The sequence below is a fragment of the Urocampus carinirostris genome, chromosome 15, assembly GCF_059441175.1.
Source record: "Urocampus carinirostris isolate Australia breed hairy pipefish chromosome 15, RoL_Ucar_1.0, whole genome shotgun sequence".
In the NCBI taxonomy this organism is placed as follows: Eukaryota; Metazoa; Chordata; class Actinopteri; order Syngnathiformes; family Syngnathidae; genus Urocampus; species Urocampus carinirostris.
The window spans coordinates 25,745,976-25,770,316 of record NC_142363.1 but is presented as its reverse complement, the minus strand read 5'-3'; the positions used below and the strand labels follow the sequence as shown (position 1 = coordinate 25,770,316).

Sequence of the window (24,341 nt, the reverse complement as noted above, 5' to 3'; positions counted from 1 at the left end):
GAAATTTGGAGAACTACTGATAAAGATTATTTAAAATTAGCAAACTCTAAATACCTTCTGGATCCAAAAGACGAGGGATGCCCAGCTCATTTTCCGCTAGCGCGAAAGCCTGCTCCAGATTCTCCTTGTTCCCTCTGCGGCGCACCGATTGCATGTCCACTAGATCAGGCCGGATAGCGTGCACAACCGACTGGAACGCAATTCCATCCCGCCAGCTTGGACCGAAGTCCTTCACCTCAATCCCGTGATGTCTGAGGAAAAATTAAAGACTGATTTAGTTGGCTGCTACAATATTACGATGTGAAGGTAAACTTACCTGGCGGCGGTGCACTGCACCCATTTGAGCAGAGCCTTCTTAGCATTGCCCTGAAATTTGACCACTTTTCTTTTCATGGGAGGACTTCCTGTTTCGGAGCTTTCCACGGAGGAGTTGCTAGTGGACAACGCTTGAAGTGCTGGGAGGTTGCTCGTCAGCTCCTCAATCTAAAGAAGGAAAAAGCATTTGGCAATTGTTCTAGCTGACTTTTGTGAAAATCAGGGCTTCGCTGTACCTGGAAATAGAGGATAATGGTCCAAATTAATCCAAGGACAATTGACGGTCGCCCGTCTGCAATGTCCGTAGCATGAATGTTAACCAGCTTGATCTGGGGGAAAAAAGACGGGTATAACTTTATTCCTTTTATCCTCGACAGCGATTACACGTTGACCAAAATTCTAAATAATATATCAAGCTTGAAAACTGGAAATGTGATTTGCAAGACAAAAAGTAAAAGGCATGACGGAAAAAATGGAGTAATTGACACAAGCCAGCATTTTATGTTAGAAATGCTAGAGGTATTGGTAAAAGCAAACACATTTAAAACAGTAATGACTATACAAAACGAGAAAATAAAGATTTTTGAGATGAGAGAGTATTTAAGACAAAGACATCTGAAGGGTTCTGGTTAAACAACTTGACTCTGTCCTTTTTGAGCCCTGTAATTGTCCAAATAAAATTTGAATCTAGAACGATGCAAAGAGAGTGTTATTGTGATAAAAATAATTTTAGATCAACAACATCTTGGACAAACAACAAAAACTGTTGACTAAAAGTATTAATGCTTATTTGTCCAGTCGCTTGCAAAATGTTAAAAGAAAGGATATGTAAACATAAGAATTGTAAATAGGGGAACGTATTCAAGAGGGCATGTTATGTAAATGTAAGCCCTGCATTCAAACAGTTACAGAGGTCCTGTCCATCCATCAAAAGTGACATTTAAAACTAGCTCACTATTTACATTAATTTGTGTCTGAGCTAGCTGTTCTGAATAACAAACAATGTCAAGCCAGAAATTTTAAATCAATATGGGGAAGATTCTGAACAACTCACTCATGAATACAATTACAGAAATAAGCATAATATATTTTGGGTTAACGTCACCCCTTGTGACTGGTTAGCAAGTACAGAGATCCTGTTTATTTCATAGTGCGTCCCCTTTGTAAAATCAAAAACACAGCAAACCAAACTACATCAGCATGTTTATCATTTGGCTGAAACGTTTTCAAAAAAGCTGAATGGTAAAACTGATTTGAGAATATCATGCTGTCGTGCATCAATTGAAAGCAAGCAGTTGCCAAGTACTTTTCCGACGCCGACTGACCGGTAGTCCTTGATACCGACGCTGAGAGCGCACGTAATGGAGGAAAGATCACAAGATCAACGTAAGTGTTGGTCCCCGGGGCTGGGGATGTTAAAAGTGAAAAGTGGAATATGGCACACTCCGAGCAGCCATAAAGGACTCCGCAATGGAGATTATGTAACTAAGAGATGAAAGATGACCTCATCTGCACTCGAGGCACCTTGCAGATGCTGACAAATAAGGGATGGTGTATTTCAGTTGTAGAGAGCCAAATGCATACCTTCCTGCCCTCGAGGAATTTGAGTGCTGTGCCGATGTTGGAAACCCAGTGGATCCTCTTGAGTTGACGGCCTTGTTCCGAGGGCTATAGAATGTTAGAACATACATAGCAGAGAAGAGGTCAACTTAATTGCTTTTTACATTTAGTGTAATTATTGAAACACAATTAAAACGTTTATTTATCAATATATCACGGAAGCCAGGGTAAATGACCACATTTATAGGTTTGGGACGACACAATTGTCAAGTTTATGGCAGAGTTATTGATGAAACAATAAAAAAATAGTGATCTGAATTATTATGAGAATTAAATTCAATAGGTGTCTTTTCAGGCCTATCTTGAACCCCAATTTCAATATATGGGCTGGTGGATAAATCAGCCGAACAAATTATATTTATATCGCAAAGACTAAATCCCCATCACAGAGGCTGGAATTATTGGAACATTTAAAGGGGGGTGCATCGTATAAAATGTCCTTAAAAATGTTGAAAGTTAAAACTTGTCTCGATTAAATATGTTTTAAAAATGCCATACTTAGGTCAAAAATCCTTTATGATTTATTATTCAACTGCGCTTATCAGCTTTTTCAAGTTGTTCGCGGCAGAACACATTAGGTAGGTAGAACAAGGGTGTTGGCGGGACTGCTGGAGAGTAACTTCAAGCTCATCTTCACAGTTTTTGTTTTTATTTGGTACTGTAGCATGAAAATGGTGAAAGTAAGAAAATATTTGCTTCAAGCAGACTCCAAACGCCAACCCAAACCCCAAGAAAGATGAGAAAAGAAGAGTTGATTCAAAGGCATCTTAAAAAAAATGCACATGTTTGCACAGGCACCATGAACGAGCTAAGGCTGCTGTAAGTACCTAAGCCAGGAGATGGCAGCAAAGAGTAAAAAAGTTACAAATTCCGTACAGATTCTTTTAAACTCACGTAAAAAGCAATAGTAAGGTTTTTTTCCTTGTCAGTTATCTGTTCTGTGAATTTGCTTGTATCCAAACAAAGCATTTTGAACAATCACGTGTTTGTGGAATATTAATAAAGAAGTAGAGTGTATCTATTTTTTAATATCCATCTAAATTTTTAAGGCGGGATTATTTTCAAGCTTAGCCAAAGAAACTTTACTTTGGCAAACAAGTGGCCACAAACATGAGATGAACAAAAAGCCTGCTTAAATTAAAATCATGTAAATGAATATATTCTTCATGATACAAAAGCTACTTACAAGCCTTTGACCCGACAGCACCTCCAACAAAGCCAAGAGCTTCACCCCATCCTTAATGTCCTCGAAAAGATCGTTGACTTCGAGCGGTGGTTTATGCTGCAAGACAATACAGTAGTAAGACAGACTGCAGCATCCATAACGGCAGACAAATGATTCTCTGCCCCCTTCTGTTTACCACCGAGACCCGACTGAATCGAATGGGTGGGAGGCGTGCGAAAGGGCATTGGTATGCTAAACCGTCGCCAGTGCGGAGAGGCCTAACCAAATGCTGCCAGTGACAAACAGGCATGTTAGCAACCAGTGCCCAAGGCCTTCCTGCTGCTCAAAAGATGCTGTCGTTCTCTCAAATGGCTGGACGCCCAGTCCCGAGGCTAAGGCTGACTTCCTCTAACTCATGCTGTCCCTGTATTGGCAAATCGCAAATTCACAGGAATGCTCAGGCCACGGACGGGAATTTATTTAGTGGTGTTATGCTTGAATCAAAAAAACTTTCACTCTCCTTTGTTCTAAGACATCTCGCAATGCAGTAGGCAGGCTAGAGAGGACGAAAAGTGTCACGAAGGGAGCGTCTGCACAAGAGTTAAATACAAACGCAGTAAAATTGCATCAGAGCCACAGAACATGTATTGGTGCCCATCTCAGCTGATGTCTGCTTCACATAAGACCAGGTCCAAGATGTTAAATACAGCAAATCATATTTTTTAATATATATTTTAAAAGGTTATCACATTTTTTCTAATTAAATTATTAAGTAAATGTCTTATTTGCTTTATTAATTATTCATTATTAAGTTTTTTGGGGGGATGCTAATTTAGCTCATTATTTCTGGCAGCATAGTTGGTGTGTTACATTAACTACATAAAGCCTAAGAACAAACCCTAATTTACCCTAATCCCCTAACCCAAAACCATAGACCGGTGGTTAACAACCTGTGGCTCAGGAGCCACATGTGGCCCAAGTGGCTCCCTGGATCTTTGTCAAAAAAGTTTTGTAATTGAAAAAAGGAGGGATGGAAACACATTTTTTTTAAATATGGTTTCAGTAGGAAGACAAACACGACACAAAACATTTTTAACATTTAACAAATCAGTAAAAATGTTTACAATAAATATTAAACGACAAACTTTTATGTATGAATCCCCTTCCTGTTTTTATTTTAAAAAGGCTTGTAATTTTTTTTTGTGGTTCAAGCCATGTTTTTGTTGTTGTTTTGTTAATATGTCATGGCTGTTTTGTCATATTTTGGGTTGCCAATCCTTGCTATAGACCCAAATGAAACCCTAACCCCAGGTTCCAAAAATTACAAAAAGTTATTTTTTCAACAGAATTAAAAATTATATAGGCTTTGAAAAATTATTATTTTTATTCGGGGTTTGTACACCGTTTACATGGCCAAATTCAAGCACTTCTCAAGCACCTTCAAGGCCAATTTTGCAATTTTACTAGTACCTTCAAAGAAACAAATCCAGAACGTTTTTGTTGACTTTAATGACTAAAATGAAGCAGCGTTCTTGCTGTTAGCACATACTTTGTGCTATTTTGAGCTGTTGTTATCTATGATCTACGATCGTTTTGTGTCAATGGGCTACTAAAAACTGACATTAATTCTGCTATACTGCTTTAACAATGCACACACAGCTTGGCTACGTCAACACATTTTTAAAAACACGGAAAAGGTTCTTTGGGTGTTGGGTAATAATGAAGTTCAAGACAGAAGACAAAAAAAAAGTACTTTATGTGTAAAAAGCAGAAAAATGAGCCAAATCTAGTCTTATTTTAATTATATTGATTGATCCTAAGCAAAGTGCATTCAATCTTAATTTTAGAGACTGCTGATCTTTTGCTATTTTGTTATTGGGGCGGCAGTAGTTCAGGAGGTAGAGCGCTCGTCTTGGGATCAAGGGATCCCAGTTCGAATCCTGGCTCGTCCGTGTTACAAGTCGAAGTGTCCTTGGGTAAGACACTGAACCCCTAATACCCCCAATAAGCAGGTTAGCGCCTTATATGGCTGCAAGACCGCTATTGGGAAATGTGGAGCACATTGTAAAGCGCTTTGGGAAGTCATTGACTTGAAAAGCGCTATATAAAATGCATATCATTTCATTTCATTTCATTACTCATTTTAATTTATATTTTTTCAGAAGATCCATGTCTAAATTGGTAACAATAGAATTGCAATTTGTTATTTATTTTTTTGCATTTCATCCTTTGTTATAGCATATTTTTAGTTTTTGTTTTATAGTCTTGAATATTCATGGATTTTGTCTTCGACTTTAACTCTGTTCATGGTGTAAAAAACAAAAATTGTTTTGTATTTTACATTTTTTTTTTGTAGATTTTTAATTTCAATTTCATTAGTTTTTCAGGGATCCTTTGCAAGCCATATGATATTACACAATAGTAAATAATTTGGTGCATAATATTGCATTGTTATTATTGATGATACAAAATAGAGCTGTTCTCTTGGGATGCTCCCCTTGAAAACGCCATAATGACAAGCCACCAAAAGCAGGCATGTCGGCGTCATTTTTATGCACATTGTTTTTTTTTTGTTTTTTTTTCATTTATTATGTGGTCTATAATATCAGACTGCCAAGATGCATTTTCAAGCACTTCACCCAAATTTAAGCATTTTCCTGATCTTGAAAGGACATCACTAAAATTCAACCATTTTCAAATATTTCAAGCACCCATATGAACCCTGATTATTATATATTTGCTTTAGGAGTAAAATATTGCAGTTATGTGAACAATTGGAATACATTATCTAAACAATGAAAATGACTGTATGAAGCTAAAAAGTCTGTCAGCCTGCTACTGTCTCTCTCTAGTCCTGGAAAAATAAAAACATCGAACGACGACGGAAAAGGCGTCACAGTGGAAAAAACTGCAGGGAACTGAACAGAGGTGCTAAGTCATCAAAAGTGAGAGGAAATAGATACAAAGCAAAATGTGGAAAACTTCACCACCCAAGGAAATGGTTGCCTGATAACGCTTTTAACTTTATAGCCCCGCCCCCTTAACTTTTAATGCAAAAGTGTGCAATTCCTTGCTACTTTTTTTGTAGAAGACCTAAAGCTGTTGCCAATTAGCTTTTGATTGTGCAGCATAGTTTCAGTGTGATTAATAAACAAACACAGACACTGTCTAATTTCCAACGAGACTCTCAAAAGCCCAAAACTAACCAATTCATCCTTGAAGTGGCGCAGCCTGCACATACAATATGTTCTATTTTTTGAAGCGAATCGACAACCCGCAGGGAAACGTCCTGGCCCTGTTGTTCTCCATCTGCATCCCTGAGGATGCTCTTCCAAGTTTGGGAGAAAATATTTAAATAAACAAATGAGACCGCCAGTCATTTGACCTTTATTTAAAAGGGGGTGCATTTCCACCCGCCACAAACATTATAAAGTGATGCCATTACGCAGAGTCGTTTGTACATAATGGCACCATTATTAGCGCCAGTTACAGTAAAGGGATCTCGTGCAAGCGGCAAAATGTTTCACTGCGGAGTTCTGAGCCTTTTAGGAAGCAGGGTGATCTTACTCGGGTACACAGTGAAAAACATTTAAATTACTGAAATTATTGGTACGAAAAACATCCAGGCCAAGATAATATCAAAAATGACAAAAATCAATATGTCGGTTATTTAAGAGCACAAAAATAGTCTCTCTTGGTCTGTCGCAAATGAGTGGGAGGTGTAAGAATCAATGACGAGCAAAGTGAGTCATTTTCTTACTTTAGCCAAGTGAGAGTTGATCCATTTGGTGAAAGTCCTCTTTTGCACAGCTTCCTGCTCATCTGCGACCAAAAACACCAAACAATGTCAGAAAACACAATTTCATTTAATCTGCTGTATTTTTAAACTTGGTACTTAGTCTCCAAAATATCAAACAAGAGACAACTCAAGCTAGTTCTTTATTATTTTAACAAAGCTCAAAGTATGTAAACATAAATATGGCTTATCAATATTCAAACAGCAAAGCTGCTGTCAAATGTAATAACATTATCACTCATCACGCAAACAATTAGAAGAGAGACAGAGAGAGAGAGACAGAGGAAAAGACAGAGGGAGTGAGAGAGAGAGACAGAGACAGAGAGACACAGAGAGAGATAGAGAGGGAGAGAGAGGGAGAGAGCATACACATTTGTAGCGTTTTACAATCACATGGGCCTATACAGGAAATCAAATATGCACCATATTTTTGGTGTATAGCGTGTGTCATGTCCTGCACGGTTGTCATAGCGCCCAGCTGGCCGCGCCCCTCGACACCGGCTGAGACGCATTGGACTGATTGCTTTTGGAGTACTTAAACGCTCCTTTTGGGACTGCCCGCGGCCAGATCATTGCTTAACCTTGTGGAAAACCTGTTCATGCCTGTTTGACCTGAGTAATGCCTAGATTGTAATTTTGCCTGCCTTTGAACCTGCTTTGTTTTGTTTTTGGTCCGTTTGTGTGTTGGACAACTTTTCTTTCCTAATTAAAGTGACAGATCGTCTACGCATATGAGTTCCGACTTCCTGCTTCCCGGTCTGCTTCCTGACAGAATGATCTGGTGTATAAAGCTCACCCCTATTACTTTTTAATTGAAAATCAATAAAAGAAAAAAAATACTTTTTTACTCAGCTGAATTTAATCATCGTAAGTGACAAACATAGTTGAATATGTGCAGCCATGATTAAAATCATTTAATCACAACCACAACTATAAGCGAATTACCAACACCGAATTTACAATATATTTTTATAATTTGAAATATCCTTAGACACACAAAAGAATTGTTTTCCTCGTTGTGCTTGTTTAAGTTATTTTGATCTCTCAGTACAACTTTATGTTTTCTATGTTCATCTCTGGTACCAAGAATAAAAATAGTCTGATAACGAAATTAAATTGAACACCTTTTCACATGTCATCTATATCACTGGTGGTCTAGTGATTAACATTCGGGGCTCTCATCTGGGTGAATTCCCACGTATCTAATGTTTTGTGGAAAACCTAATGTATAATGTGCACCCAAACTTTGAGTTGTTTTTAGGTAGAAAGAAAGAACTTTGTACATAAACAAATGTGGTATTGTACAATTAAGTATTATGGCCAATGACAAAAAGTAGTTTAGAGACCCATCTACAAATGGTATTTGGTAATATCGACGATGACTTCCAAATAATAGGTAGTGTATTGGTATGAGTTGGAAAAAAAGTGGCATGGAACATCCTTAAAAAGGACAAACAGTACAACCTTTTTTATGCTTAAAGAAGTACAATAAAAATAAAGTTTGATTGAGCATGAGGAAAACATGCAAACTCCAAATATGAAGGCTGGAGGTGAGATTCAATGTCCAAACTATGAAGCAACCATGACCACTTCTGAACTGGTGTGTCCGAAAGCGAAATTGCGTGAACTGCCATCCTGATTAAAATGTACAGTAAGCGTGCATTTTTCATCATTGAGGATAGCATGACGCAGCTTTATAGCTCACTTTTGACTACAGCAGTAATGAACATACCCCTTTGACGCCCCTTCCCCATCCGTACAACCATCCATCCATCCATCCTTATATAGCATAAGGTTAATTAGCCGTCAAGGAGAATTGCAGCAGTGAGCCTGCAGCAGCGCCAACATGCTTGTCTCAAAAGGAGGTCACATCAGGAGATTAGAGCCAACCTCCTTTGTGGTTCTATTAATGCAACCAAAAGGCCCCTTGAGCATTATGCAGCAGTGTTTTTCATTTTTTTTTAACTCCAATCCTTCTGATTTTCCAGCGATACAACGTCTACAACATGCATGGGGTGCCCGCCGGAGCGTCAACAGATGCGCTGCGCGTCCATCAACCAATGAGAACACACTCACATCTAATCACAACCTCGTAAAGAGGAGACACTGTGGGCTCACCTCGCAAATACTGAAAGAATCCCGTGACCAGATTTATAGAGGTCTTCCCAGCAGCAACGTCCTTGAAGTGAGCCATTCGACAGACCCATGAGTGAAAGAAGTAACATCCACAGTGGGTTCCCCTGCACCCCCACCCCTCCCTGCCAAAAGCAGGAAGCGGCACGGAAAAGAGCTGGCTAGGATGAATATGAGCCTCCCTCCTCTCTCAAACACAATCAAGCACTCTCAAACGGTTGATTTATGATCCCATCCTTCCCCGTGGCTGTGGCATTCCCATCCAGAGGAGCCATGGATGTGGATGCAAACAGCCCCCGCTGCGGTGCCGCGTCACCAACACGGTGCCGTGAAGAGCTGGCTACACATCGCCGGCTTGTCCAATCGGCAGGCAGGAGGAAGGAGGCTGGAGGTGATGAGGATGGCGATGATGTCACGTGATTTGGTTCACTCAGAGGCTCGCTTAGCTAATCCTCCATGACTGATTATTCACACTGCCAAAACAAATTAATGCGACTTTGGGGGAACAAACTAAACGATGAGAAATTTGTTCATTGAGTTTTTTTTCTTCCGGTGTTGAACTAAGGAGGACAAAAAAATAAAAAAATAAAGTGAAACTAAGAATACATATAAAATTATAATCATTCTTATCAAGAGTAAATGATACCATTTTTTGGTGGACAACAATACCAATACTCAATTGCTGAAAAGTCATTGATATAACAAAACTAATACTTAGGTACAGAAAATTTCTCCCCCTCCTCTCATTATTTGAATTAAATACCTAAATTCTTTTTTTTTAAATGACAAATAATGAATGAGACCATAGTATCAATGGCCGATGTGTGAGACTTTTGTAGGTACTGATACCTTAAACCTAGGGCCACCAGGCCGTATCAGGCCCGCCTACTAATTTATTCCCGCCTGTTAGACGATACTAAAAGAAGCATGAAGAAAAAAAATATATTTATTAATTTTATGATGCAGATATTGTCAGATTGATTTAATTTTTCTATATAATTCCACATTAATTTTAAATTGTATAAATTATCATTCTGATTGTATTTTATTTTAACACCTTACTTTTTTTGTTTTTGATACCTGCGTTTACATATTCTTTAATATATTTTTATCATGTCAAAAAGTCTGCAATGTTTTTATTTTTTCATTTTTACACTACCTTTATGGAACTGAATTGAGAACAAGGTTAAGAGAAGAATAATTAATTGATGTGGTGGCTAGTCCACCATCTGCTCCCACTCTGCTATTGTGACAGTAAGTGAGACACCCCCACCCATCTGACTGATGCGAGAATCCCAATGTAGCTCATAGTCTTCTTCTTCTTTCTCAACTTAAGACCCCATACGCGATAGAGAGGGAAGCGGGGGAGAATTTTTCCTTTATTCTTTAAAGACCACCGGTGAGCTAAAAGCTTTTACGCTATAAATAGATCAGAGCTTCTGATTCTATTATTAGTGCTCTGGATTTAAATTACCCACAAAAACCTCTTAGAGTAAAACATTAGAAACAGTCCCGAATCCCAAGGTTTAATTTGGAGAACACATTTTGAGGAGTTTTAATGTTTTGACACTAAAGTTAAAACATAAGATGCAAAGCCACAAATCTGAATTAAACTATTGCAAGAAGTAAAGTAAAGGAAGTCCAGGTGTTATGAGAATTGTATCAAACTGAAGAAAAAAAACTGTTGAAAGTTAATAATAACAAATACAAATATACTGGTAAAAGTTGTAACTTAATAGAACTGTTCACAATGTTCCAAAAAATATTTTATCATAACACTAAGAATTGTGTTATTATAAATACATCTTTTTATATGACCAAAATGTTTAAGAAAATGGTGCAATCTTTCAAAAATGGTAAAAATCTGAGAAACATGTTGAAAAATTGTTATAATAGAGGGAAACGTTGGAGCATTTTTTTCTCTTTTAAGTCTTTTATTACATGTTCATCCCGAAGTGCCATGTCTAATCTCGTTGTAAACAATGTACACTACGTTGCTAACAATTGCAATTAAGACAATCCTATTCTATTAATTTCAATTGAATTCTATTCTATTCTGTACTATTCAATTCTGTTCTGTTATCTTCTACCTTCAAAGAGGTGTCGCAACGCCAGTCGTAGGGAGGCATGAGGTCACCAAAACCCCAATTGCAACCAAGTGCCAAGCAGATGGGCAATGGGTACCGATGTTATAAGTGTTAGATATGACTCAGCCGAGGCTCGAATCGGCGACCTTCCAGTTTCGGGGCAGGCGCCCTACTCCAAGGCCACCAAGATGTATTTTTTTCTTTTTTTTTTAAAGGACGATGTGAATTATTTGACCACTGCATCACTGTATTGTGTAGTGCAACCAAAGAGGAAAATAAACTATAGAGACTCAATGTGACTAAGCTGCACCATTTCCCCCCTAATTTTTTCGCCCAACCTTTCGCAACGTTTTTGTTTTTTGGGGTTACCGTAGCAGTAAGAGTACCTGACAATAATGTCAGCTCCCTCTAAGTGAGGCTCATTTTATGTAATATAAATGAAAAATCCTCCACTGACAAGTATTAAAAAAATGCACATTTGTTTGATAGTTCTTGCATTTTGGGCTATTATTTAAATCAATATTGTTTTATTCATGAATTATGTTTATTACCACTAAGACGCGATAAATAAAACACATTCCCTTTTCAATATGATTGGGATTTGATGGAACCTTCAATCACACTATGCATTATTGTGCCTGCTGTTGGTGACAATGCTTCACTGATTGGCTGTCAACTATCACATGCAAATATGTACAGGAGCTAAAATTTTAGTTTAAAAAAGTATACAAAATCAAAGCAACTATGGCACTCTCAAAAATCCAATTTATCAAAACATTGCTTTTCAAGCGGACAGCACGGCGGCGCAGTGGTTAGTGCAGGTGCGGCACAGTTCTGAGGTCATGAGATCGAACCTCCTGTGTGGAGTTTGCATGTTCTCCCTCGTGCTTGCGTGGGTTTCCTCCGAGTCCGGGCACTCCGGTTTCCTCCCACATTCCAAAAACATGCATGTCGGGTTATTTGGCCGATTCAAATTGTCCCTAGGTGTGAATGAGCGAGCGAATTGTCTGTCTCTGTGTGACCTGCGACTGGGTGGCAACCGGTTCAGGGTGTCCCCTGCCCACTGCCCGAAGATAGCTGGGATGGACTCCAGCACCCCCGCGACCCAAGTGAGGATAAGCAGTGCAGATAATGGATGGATGGATGCTTTTCAAGCAAGCCTAATGATGTATAATGTGTGTAAAAAATGTGCCAATTTCTGACGAGGTGTTCTGACATTCCTTCCTACCGATGCCAAATGCATGCGTAGTCACGCGCACAGGCTGAACGCAATTCGCTGAGTACCTAAAATTTGCTTTTTTATTTAGTCGTATTTGACACTTTCACTAATGTTTTCGGACAAAGGTTTTAATCCGAGCATGTTTTTCTGTAGTAGCTTTCTATGGTGTTTGTTGACTACGGTAATCACTGTGTATGTATGCGTGCCAACCCTAGATTTGTATCATCAGTAAAAGTCCTATTTGCAATAATTCTTTTGGGCTGGTTTCACTTGATTATAAAGTCAGGTCCGCCTTTTGTAGGACGTCTTGACGTTAGAGCAGAACACCGGTTCAAACTTAGAACGAGTTATCCAAGCAAACTCTTCGCAGACATATCAAATAGACCCTCGGCGTTAAGCGAACAGCACAAGCACATCGAATTAACTAACCCAAAGGACAATATCAACATCAGAGTGGCAATTGGAAGAGAGCAAAACGCTAAAGCGCGAGTAATGGACCACTTAAAATGATCACCGTAAAGATGAGACATCTCTCTCGCTCGACAACTCACTCACTCATCTGCTTCTGATCCATTAGTTCTTTTCATGCACAAGTGCCTCCATTTTGGTTCTGACATGGAATTAACAAAGAGGTCAGGTAGGAGATAAAGCGGACAGCCCAGCACATGTTAATGACACATTAGGATGATGACGTCACGCAGATGGTTTGGAAAATGTTCATAGGATATTCTTATTTTTTTTTAAATACATTTTTCTTACTGAATTTTAATTTCCTAAAACAGAGAAGTAAATTATTTTGTTAAATTTAAATAATATTATTCATGTGACGCGGTCTTGTCAAACCAGGCAGAGATGACATCTTAGCAGAGCAACACTGCTATCTAGTGGTACTTTTTATCGACTGCAAAAATTAATTAAACCTTGAATGACACGTTATGGTATTTTACTGTTTTGTTGGGTTTCCCTTTGTTTCTTTTATCAATTATACTACCTTTATTAAAAAAATATGCATTACTCTTTTAATGCTGTTGCTTCTTTTTTTAACTATGGAAGGTATTTGGATCCCCAAAACAATAAAAAGAGGCTAAGTGAAAAGTGTCTCCACTGTTCCTTATGAAACCTAATTTGATTTGGATTCATAAAATAATTATTCATCCAACGATCCTATTTCCCCCATCAAATAATGTAATTGTGCCGTATTTACATTCTTGTTTTAAGTGAGGTCAGCATGAGGCTTGTCTTGAATTCAGTTGTTCAGATTGGGACCAGTTCACTTGTAAATGAATTCAAGACTCATTTCTTTCTTTATGTTTTTTGTCATGTGCTAGTTGAGAAACTTTTGTGGTTTCAGTGCCAAAGTGCTACCCCTGCATTTGCTTTGACTTGTTTCCTGTAGAAACCTCACCTCCATTTATCATGCCAAGACAAAATCTATTGTATTATACAGTCCAATACATTATAAATAAATGTAATAACAGAGTACTAATATAAGGACGGCAAACTATTGCTCAGGGGCCATTTGCAGCCGAGCAACGATATGTCAGCGGCCTGCAGGACAGATAGTGCTAAATTTTACAGGTCTTAATGAAATTGTGATTTGTAAATTACAGTATATTATGTATGTAGCTTTCAAAAGAAAAAAATGGGGATCTGATTTGAATACACCCAAGGAAAATGGCATAAATGTATGTTGGGAATTTAATTGTCTAACCAATGTGTCAATCAATTCCTAATGTCTAAAGATATTTTAAGCCGAAGTAGGTAATGTAATGTTGTTTTACAATACAGTACCTCATAGGTTGTCACAAGCTATGGACCATGAAAAAAAGCTTGCAATTGGCAATTAAAACATCAGAGGCTAAGGCCATATTGGATATAATCTGTCTGTCCATTTTACAAAGGGAATTATGGAGAAAAAACAACTAATTAGAACAAAAATCGTCAAACAATGCAGGAATGCTTTTAGGCTGATTTTTTTTAATCTGTCTGCATTGTCATGTGTTTTGGAGTACTGCACATATTTTTTTTTGTTTCACTGGACGGTTCTGGATATGAGTTAATGTTTGTGTGTAATTGTTTCATGAGTGGAATATGGGAGCAGTTTTGGGTACGTTAAACAGGCTTTATAGTTTTCAAGTATCTTGTTTCAGACTGATCGTGATGTTACTGTAATGAGTATATCTTGAAATATCTTGAATTCCAAGGTATTAAGCTTTCAAATGATATGTTGCATGACGTCTTTCAGTGACTGGTTACATCGTGAAGGCTGTTAAGCAGTTAAAAATGTTTCCCAAAGCTGATTATTGTTATTAAAATTTTAAACAAAAATAAAGACACACCTACAAGCAATTCTGAATGTGTTTCGAAATGTAGTAATAAAAGGACATTGTGTATTATTTAATGTCCGTGGTAAAAAAAAAACTTCATTCATTTAAAGAACAATATTGATTTGAATAAAAGCAAAAATACACAAACTGTGAGTTTAAAAAAATATATTCAAAGGTCAAGACAGGTGTCTTTGTTTTACATAATTAAACTGAATTTAATTCAGTTAAATGTTCTCGATTGTCATTGATAACAATGTTGTGTAACATTGTATGCAACAAGATTAGACATGTAATAAAGACTTTAAAGACAAAAATAAGATAACCAAGAGGGAGTTTACATGATTGTCTGCCATCTTGCTGCTAAAGGTAGACCCCAAAACCAAAATCTTTGTAAAACGTTGAGCAGAACGAGAAGAAAATGTATCTAATTTGGTCATTTTGAGACCCCGTGGTTTGTATTCATCCATGTGTATTGTATTGTAGCACTACACAATACAGCATATTGTTAAAATCCTACACAGCTTCCCTTCAAAAAAGCCATTGATTATCGGTAGTGTTTTCCAAGAGCAGGATTTCATCCGTTATAGTATCGGTAGGAAAACAGTTACCGTGCATAACTATCATTTAGAGAAAAGTCCGCCGGTCCGTAATACAGTACTGTTGAATAGGCTGTGTTCACCTTTTCGAACGACTGAGCCATTTTTCACATAAAATGACAGGAGAGAAGTTCCGCATTGTGGTGAAGTTACCACTTCCATACGTATGCATCAATACAACTTTCGCACACTTTGAGTGTGAGCTTTTCTTTTCTCGTTCATTTGCTACCTGTCTACTCTGGTGTCACCTTTACACCATTTTGTGTTTGACTGCAGATGTGTGTTTTCATTGTGTGTTTGAGTGACTTGAGACTGGCCTGCAGCCCAGACACTGAATCAGCAGCCCACTCCTTTGCAGCACCAGTAGCACAGCAAAACTCATGCATTCAAAAGCACACAGATGCAGAAAGTCAAATAGGATAGACACTCACCCTGCAGTTTTTGCATCACGTTTGCGAGGTCCGCACATCCTGTGACAGTACGCCTCGGACAGGCCATAAAGATGTCTTTGAGGGGTGTGTGACTCTTATGTGTTAAATTGTCAGTGGATGTGTGAGCGTCTGAGTGTGAAAGTGATGCTCCGGTTACGTCATGATCCAACGTCCAATGGCTGTCATTCTTCCGTTCACTACCTGTAGTAGACAAATGTTTGGTATTACGGTGCTCTTTTTTATTTAAATGATAAACATTTTAACTGTAAGACAAAGAAATAAAACAGTTAGCCTGTACACTATTAAATATTAGTTCTTAGTTATCCGTGTCTTGCAAAAACTGTTTGGGCAATTGGGTTGCCCATGGTCCAAAAATTTTTGTGCGTTTTTTTTGCTATTTATTTCCCTTTTATTTTATTTGTATTTGTATGTGTGTGTCTTGCTGTCGGTCACCCCTCTTGAGGGATATGACCAAGGTAGATAGATAGATAGCTATCCCTGTATTTTATAGGGGTTTGTTGATCACTTCAAACTGTGTATGCCGTTTAACATTTTTTTTTACAGGGATTTTTTTTTTCAACTCATTTTTGTTAGACCACCCTCGTCTTGCCCATTTCAGCTGCTATCCCGATTGTCTCAGTTACTCTTAAAATATGACAACATCATTATGGCTCACTGATATTGTCACAGTATTAGACATAGTCCGTCTTGCTGTGAGTAAACAGGTGCCGCGTTGTGTTTGTAAGGCTTTTCTTATTTCTTTACAAGAGGAATTGCAATCATTAATAAGGAGAGCAATTACCTGAGGTTGTCAAGTATGTAAACACCTTTTATTAGTAACTGTAATACCGTGCACCATTGTTTATCGCGGGGACTACATTCTTAAAAGAACATGTTAAAGGTGAAGTCTGGGATGAAAAAATTATCAAACTATGAAATACACTATTATACGTTGAAACCAAAGAACCAACCCTTTTAACAAGCCTGAGCATCCATCCATGCATCCATTATCTGCACCGCTTATCCTCAGTAGGATCGCAGGGGTGCTGGAGCCCATCTCAGCTGTCTTTGGGCAGTAGGCAGGGGACACCCTGAACTGGTTGCCAGCCAATCGCAGGGCACACAGAGACAGACAACTCATTTGCTCATTCACAACTAGGGACAATTTGGACCGGCCAATTAACCTGACATGCATGTTATTGGAATGTGGGAAGAAACCGGAGTGCCTGGAGGAAACCCACGCAAGCACGGGGAGAACGTGCAAACTCCACACAGGAGGTTCGATCTTATGACCTCAGAACTGTGCCGCACACGCGCTAAGCACCCAGCACCGCCCTGCTGCCCAGCCTGAGCATTCGTTCAACAAATAAAAGTACTGTACACTCAAACTGTAAACATTCTTATTATTACCAATACTTACTGGCCTAGGAACTGTTTAGCCAATCACAATGCATGGAGAAAATATGCGAAGCAGCAAGACGACGATGAACCCGTTCTAGCGATGGATTACTGTTTTATTATAACTGTTATTATTGTATTTATCTATAACAAAACACAAAACATATTTTTTTTTTTTAAGATTTTTTTTTTTAGATTCCCATGTAGGGGTTTGTACAGTATATTGAATTAGAGCATGTCAAATAACACTTGTATAGCCCATAATTAGTAGCTGTTTTTTATATACTTTCAATTAAGTGTAGGGCATTTTTAGACAAGCAGGTGCACAAACTGTATCATACTTTTAGTTTTAATATCATACTTTTAGTTTTAATAGTTTGATAAAGAAAAAAAGATAATTACACCCACTCTTAAAGTTTACTGATAATGAAAAACTAGCTTAAACTGCTATTATTAAACATCTAGCACACGCACCCCAAAAAAGCTTCTAGAGTGATAACGTTTAAGTTTACGCGCATAAACGACAACATCAAGAAGTCATGTGTCGACGTTTGACGATTGAAAAAAAAAGTTCCATCCAGTTGAGAATGACAAAACACGCAAAGTATTGTATAAAAACGTGAAAGTTTTGTTTTCTCTTACGTAGTTCAGCTCCCTCGTATTTGTACACCGGAAGTGAGTCTGTTGCCTGGTTACCATGGCAACGCCGGGCCGTAGTTCCACGTTCTTGCATTGTTCGGTATTTTATTGCCATGTTTACGTGCATGAAGTTTTTGTTAAGAAAACCTTTTTAAACATCTTCCAAAAAACTAACGTTTGCTACTGTAACACATTGAAAAAAAGACGATTGTCTACTTTATTGATATATAATTGAACATAGTTAGGCCTTTTTAAAAGTGGAAGAAAATACTTTTCATCCCGTGATACAACAGGTTTGCTACAAAATAAATGCACTTTTAAAAAGAAAACACAGTCAAACACTCATCTCATCTCATCTCATCTCATTAGCTGCACCGCTTATCCTCAGTAGGGTCGCGGGGGCGCTGGAGCCCATCCCAGCAATCATCAGGCAGTGGGCAGGGGACACCCTGAAATGGTTGCCAGCCAATCGCAGGGCACACAGGGACAGACAACTCGCTCTCTCATTCACACCTAGGGACAATTTGGACCGGCCAATCCACCTGAATTGCATGTCTTTGGAATATGGCAGGAAACCGGAGTGCCCGGAGGAAACCCGCGCAAGCACGGGGAGAATATACAAACTCCACACAGTAAGTCCGGTAGCTGGATTTGAAACCACACAGGAGGTTCCCAAGACCTTAGAACTGTGCCGCACACGCACTAACCACTGCCCCACCATGCTGCCCCCCAGTCAAACACTATCATTTTTATTTTTTTTCAAATATCAAAAGAGCTACAAAAAAAATATCAACTTCTGGAGCACACAAATCCCTCAACATATGCTAGAAAATGAAACAAAACTTTTGTAAGAGTTTATAAAACTGGTGGAAATCTGCAAAGCCTGATGATTGTGTCACGACTAGAACAGAATCAGGACCCAAATGCGTAGTGTTAACCACAAGTTTATTGATGGAAAGAGAAAAGGCAGCGCCCGCGATTAGCTGCTCGCTGGACGCTGGAAGCAAGCCGCTCACACAATCCGATCAAGATCCGAATACGGAAGTGGATCTTCCGGAGCGGGAGATGGCGGTGCTAAGGAGGGGAAAAAAACAGGTTGATAGCCGGACAGGAGAGCAAAAATGTGGTCAGGATCAAAAACAGGCTAGCGAAAGGACTGGGCTTAAAAAGGACAGGGAACCAATCAGGTAGCCCGCAGTGGCTGGTGCCAAACGAGCGGGCACAGGTGTTCCTAATCATTCATCATGACAGTTGTTGCTCATCCAGTTTTGCAAATATTGAAAGCTCGGCGACTATTTTAATGTGAAAAAAGTCAACACCAAAAAACATTTCTACCTTTTTGGGGAAAATATAAAATGTAATTTTAAAATGCTGGGTCTTGCATACAGGGTTAAAGACACACAAGTTTAAACTTTATTGGACACTCAAAATAAGGAGACCTAAAATTAAAGAGGATGTGGGAGAATGCAAAAAACTAATGTTCTCGGAGTGATTACCCGAAAACGTGAGAGTGACAGGTGCAGTGATGTGTGATATTGTGCCGATAGAATGCCCATCTATAGCCTGAAGAGCTAAGGGACGTCAATTGGGATGAGAGGGATACCAGCCATGCGAGCCAGGGATATTAAACTCTCATCTGCCCCAAAGTCAATGAGGGCGCCCAAATCTATGTGTTGCTGTTCCAAGGAAATGGTCCCCGGGAAGAGACAGTTATGTTTAGAAGTGGGCTGGGAGACTAAAGTCTGGCTCACCAGAACCGTCCCTAGTGGTGAGCCACCCCTTTTGGGCACGTCGGGCAAGCACGGATGAAATGCCCAGGTTTGCCACGATCGAAGCATAAACGATCTCTCATGCGTTGGTTACGTTCTTCGAGCAACAATCGCAATCTTCCCAATTCCTTGGGTTCTACAGGTCAGTCTAAAGTGTGCTCTAGGAGATAGTTCTTTCTGGGGATCGAAATGAGAGAATTGAAATGGGACTGGCGTAATAGTTCTGTTATGTATTTTGGAAGAGCCACTACTGCACAAACTCAGAACGGAAGATGGTGGAGAATGAAATCGTCAAACAATTATATTATAATTATAATTATATTGGCGACTGTTTGAGCTACAGTTTGTACCTCAGAAGAGCAGTGACCAAGAAATCTGTAAGGAGTGACATATGAGGAGGCGCATCTGTCAGGCAGGCGCTGGAAATGATCAAGGAATTAGTATAAGTATACAATTTATCTTAGGCAAACTTGATATAACCTGGACTGGCGTCAACTAACCATACTGGTCAACAATTACGTGCTGAATGGTTAGTCCAAGCTGTTTTTATCCTCTGCTGGGATTACCTCATGTGCAGTCCATTCTCAAGGTTTCTTCATTTTCCTCATTTTGAAGTTTTTGAGTTTTTCCTTGCCCTCGTGTAGGTTTTAGATCAGGGGATGGTGTAACATAGTCTGTGGTTTGCAATAATCTGTGGTCTGTGCAGCCCTTTGAGACTCTTTGTGGTTAGGGGTTTACAAATAAACATGACTTGACTTCACTTGACTCTGCTGCCTTGACGAGGAAGGACTGCAACTGGTCGGATTGGGTTCTCCCATCTGCGCCTCGTTGGGGAGTCACACTAAATAGTTGATTACAATTTAGCCATGATACCACTTTGCTATGATGTCACAATATAGAGAAATTCTCATCAATATTCAATATACTAAATACATCATTCTTTATTCGTTATATGTCTAATGTTATAAGCAAACAGCACACAATGTAGCCTTCTACCAACACTGCAGCTTTGGCGTTTTGGAACAGGAATCAAGTGAAAAACAGCAACAATAGAAGGAAATCCCCACAGACCTGAGCGCTTGATAGCCAACAGAGGCTCCAGAGGCACTCCAATTTAGGAACCCTTTTTTATTTACGACACATTTTAATGGAAATTATCTTGAAAAGCATCAAATGCAACAAAAAGGGGCTGAGGGGAGGCCATTTTTTTCTCAAGATGTGCAATGATCCAGTACGGAGGAAGTTATGCCAAAGGAAAACAAAGGCTACGTGGTTTGTTAGATAAGCTATGCTAATTTTAAAGAGGGGAAGGAAGCATGACCGCAAAGTTTCCTCCACACCAACTGGACCAAGTTCAAGAAGCAGAAGCTTGTCTGGAAGGTATAGGGACAACGCTGGGAGAAATGGCACAGAATGAAACGCATCCTTTTTTACAAATACTCAAATCCTTTAATACAGGTAAGCTTGCGTCTAATTGTCGGTTGTTTTTAATGCGGTATTTAAAAATAATGTACACGGGACAGACAACAGGATGCATTGTTGACCTCAGTGACTTTGTTGTGAGGTCAAGATTTTTAACCCGAGACAAACTGGCCCTAATCTCCATATATTGGTACTTGTATCAATAACTGATACCTGTATCAGCTGCCATTTGTTGCCATTTTAAAAAAAGCTGCAGAACAAGTTATCGAATAAAATATTTTGCAAAGTTAGACAGATTTCAGTGTCATGTGTATTGTAAGTTGGTATTTGTACCTGTTACTACTTAAAGTCAAGTTCTGCTATTTTTGATGATATAATTTGCAAGTTTTTATCTCAAAATAATACTTTGACATCACAAACTAAAATATAACACCTGCATTCCACACTAGTAAATGGTAAATTGTCTGCATACAGCGCTATTCAAGTCACTGAAGACGTCCCACAATGTGTTTCACTCTTACCCATTCACACACACACTCACACACTGATAGTGGCGACAGCCATGCGCGGCGCTTACATGCTTATCTCGCACATTGGGGATTCAGTGTCTTGGCCAAGGACACCTCGACATTTAACTTGGAGGAGCCGGGAATTGAACCTGTGACCTCTCGGTCTCAAGACAACACTCTAGTGACATGCATATTTTTTGTAACAGCCTATACTTTCAAATGAAAATAACTATACAGAATAAATAGACATACAACTTTTGATCACACATTTTTTTCCCTTTCAGAAAAAAACACACATTACTAAACCATAGTGAAGCTATAAATCTATTTTAGGCCCACATCATCGTGGAGGTGATGTAATGTTTTATGTAAGATGCTAACTATAGCGCCAGAGTCACGATTTTCTAAGACGAATGTTGGCGGGCTATGTGGGCTGGAAAAATGTAAGATTTTAAAATAGTCGATGTGAAACAAAGGAAAGCTTGGCAGTAGATGTTTTAGCACAGGTTTACAAAAATAAAAATGCCTTCAAATATTACTTTGGAGAACCATGAATAGTTATTAGTGCCTTTTATTCAAAATCTGCTGGTTAGCTAATACCACTAGACTAAATTTCTCTCAAATCAAGCAACATTTCTTCTAAAATACATTCAAATACAAAAACTGTATTAAAGTGCAAGTCAACCCTAAATGTTCACTAACAATGTTATGTTGAATGGGCCCTAAATAATAGACACAATATAGTTTTGGGATACTGTATGAGTTAAAAAGCTTTTGCCTGGGAGCGGCCATTTTGAGAGATTGGCACTCTGGCTTCAGATAATGACCAATCATGGTTTTGCTTCAGAAAGCATATGAACCGTGATTGGCTGAGTCCCTGGCAATATTATCATTGTCACCTCTCGACTCCAACTACTGCTCACAGTGAAAAACAAAATAGGTTGATTTTGCTTTCGAGAGTTTGTTTGATTACGGGTGGGAGAAGGTAGGTTATCAAAATAAAATAAAGGCTGTTCCTTGAAAGTTTTTTTTTTCTTTTTTTTTAACAGAATATTGTAGGCATAGATAAGTTGCAGACAAAATTGGGGCGGCAGTAGCTCAGGAGGTAGATCAAGGGATCCCAGTTCGAATCCTGGCTCGTCCGTGTTACATGTCAAAGTGTCCTTGGGTAAGACACTGAACCCCTAATACCCCCAATAAGCAGGTTGGCGTCTTACATGGCTGCAATACAAGGCCGCTATTGGGAAATGTGGAGCACATTGTAGAGTGCTTTGGGAAGTCATTGACTTGAAAAGCGCTATGTAAATGCAGATCATTTCATTTCATTTTCATCACAAATGCGCCAACGAAAAGGGCTTACTACGCTCTTATACTATCAAATGGGTTGTGCCTTGCCGAAATGAAATTGAAATGATTGAGATACTCACTAAACCGAAAATACTTGTTTAGTAAACCTTTTTCTAAATCGGTGATTGCAAGTACGGATGATAACACTCATGGCCATTTATAGCTACAAAATAAAGCACAACTGAATTCATGGAAAAGTTGTACAATCACAACTGAATAAATGACGTTATACAATTACGACTAAATAATTGATGAAGTTATAAATGACTGAAATCGTGACTAAGTTCTAAATAAAGAAATTATACAATCTTGACTACGAGATTTTAATACTAAAACAGAGTGGGTGCATTGTTTATCCTTAAAAAGTTAAAAATAAAATATTTTCTCTATTAGGTATGTGTTAACAATGTCCAATGGTAGGTAGGAGGGAAGGGAGTAAGGGTTAGGAGTGTGACTTTATGCTCTGCATTACAGTTTTTATAAGTGTAGCATTCAATGGTAAAAAGTATAGGAAAATACAATTTTAAATACAGTCCAAACGCCAAAATCCCCAAAAAGATTACTAAAGAAGAGTTTATCCGAACATATCTAAGAAATTCACATACGCATGAATATGGTGACTGAGGCTAGAATCATGACTTTAAGCCAAGAGATGGAGGAAGAGAGCAACAAAGTTTCCAATTTCGGACAGCACTCTACAAACACAATATTTGTCAGGAAATCATTCTATGATTCCAATTCAAAGACTGTCTTAACTTTCTTGCAGGAGACATGATTTTGGCTTTTTGTCTATCGGTGCTGGTAGGCCTGCTTCTGGGAGCCCTGGTCTACATCCTAATGACTTGGGCCTCCCGCCGCAGAGCCACCGCCCGCATCACTCGACGTTCCCGCAAGAAACTCAGCAAATCCTCACGCTCTCAAATCCCGCCCGAAGGCCAACTAGGCCTCTACCGTAGCACTTTTCTCAGCGTCTATCGCCAGCCCTCGCTGGAGCCGGTAGGACCGCTGGGGAGCAAACCCGGGCCTGATACGTCCACGTTTCGACCTCTGCCCAAGAAGGGATGTCTGGAGATGGGGGAGGACACCCAGGTTCCCGAGGACTCCACTGATTCGGCGGCCCTGGTTCCAGAAAAGCGGAACTCCTTCTGGCTGGGTGGAAACGGACTCAAAGGGTTCCTGCCAACTCAGACGCCGCCGCCTGCCTACAACAGCATCATCCACGCTTTCCAAGAATCATGCACTTGAAGCCAGCCACGGTTGACTAGACTTGAGATGCTATTGTAGAGGGGGGTCGTTACTCTCGAGACCATGTGAAGTCAATTGGAAGATTTGTTACGTAATACAGTAGGTTTTTGACATAAATGTGACCCGACTGACTGAATGGATGATGCATTTTTATAACTGTATTAGCAACAGCCCATGATAGTTTAACGCTAATGCCTGATGCCCTGAGTGGTTGAAACCATAACAGTAGCAGAGGTAAACTGGTCGGGTCGGGCCTAAATTGTCAATCATCACATTCAGGTGGGGCTGGGCTTCTTTTGCTGTGATTTTTTTTGTTTTTAATT

General features: G+C 39.1%; 2 protein-coding genes across 2 annotated transcripts in view; one reads left to right on the top strand and one right to left on the bottom strand.

Moving 5' to 3' along the window:
• The window catches only part of syne1b (spectrin repeat containing, nuclear envelope 1b), an 81,770-nt gene extending 72,680 nt beyond the window's left edge, over positions 1–9,090 (bottom strand). Inside the window, exons 1-7 of the mRNA XM_088354806.1 lie at positions 9,015–9,090; positions 6,861–6,922; positions 3,122–3,217; positions 1,900–1,983; positions 552–644; positions 317–483; positions 55–251 (exon numbers count right to left, since the gene is read on the bottom strand). Of these exons, the coding sequence (XP_088210932.1) occupies positions 55–251; positions 317–483; positions 552–644; positions 1,900–1,983; positions 3,122–3,217; positions 6,861–6,922; positions 9,015–9,090 (775 nt within the window). The remainder of the gene's footprint in view (positions 1–54; positions 252–316; positions 484–551; positions 645–1,899; positions 1,984–3,121; positions 3,218–6,860; positions 6,923–9,014) is intronic.
• Positions 9,091–20,713: 11,623 nt separating this feature from the next.
• myct1b (myc target 1b) lies at positions 20,714–24,299 on the top strand. Its single transcript, XM_088354746.1, has 2 exons — positions 20,714–20,953; positions 23,540–24,299. The coding sequence occupies exons 1-2, from the start codon at positions 20,812–20,814 to the stop codon at positions 24,016–24,018; spliced, it is 621 nt and encodes a 206-aa protein (XP_088210872.1). The 5' UTR covers positions 20,714–20,811; the 3' UTR covers positions 24,019–24,299.
• The last annotated feature ends 42 nt before the right edge of the window (positions 24,300–24,341 follow it).

What these genes read in the sequence shown, in the direction of transcription:
- myct1b (XM_088354746.1), top strand. Translation starts at nt 20,812, where the DNA reads ATGACCGCAAAGTTTCCTCCACACCAACTGGACCAAGTTCAAGAAGCA. An exon ending in ACTCAAATCCTTTAATACAG is followed by an intron (nt 20,954 to 23,539) that starts GTAAGCTTGCGT and finishes ACTTTCTTGCAG; the next exon opens with GAGACATGATTTTGGCTTTT.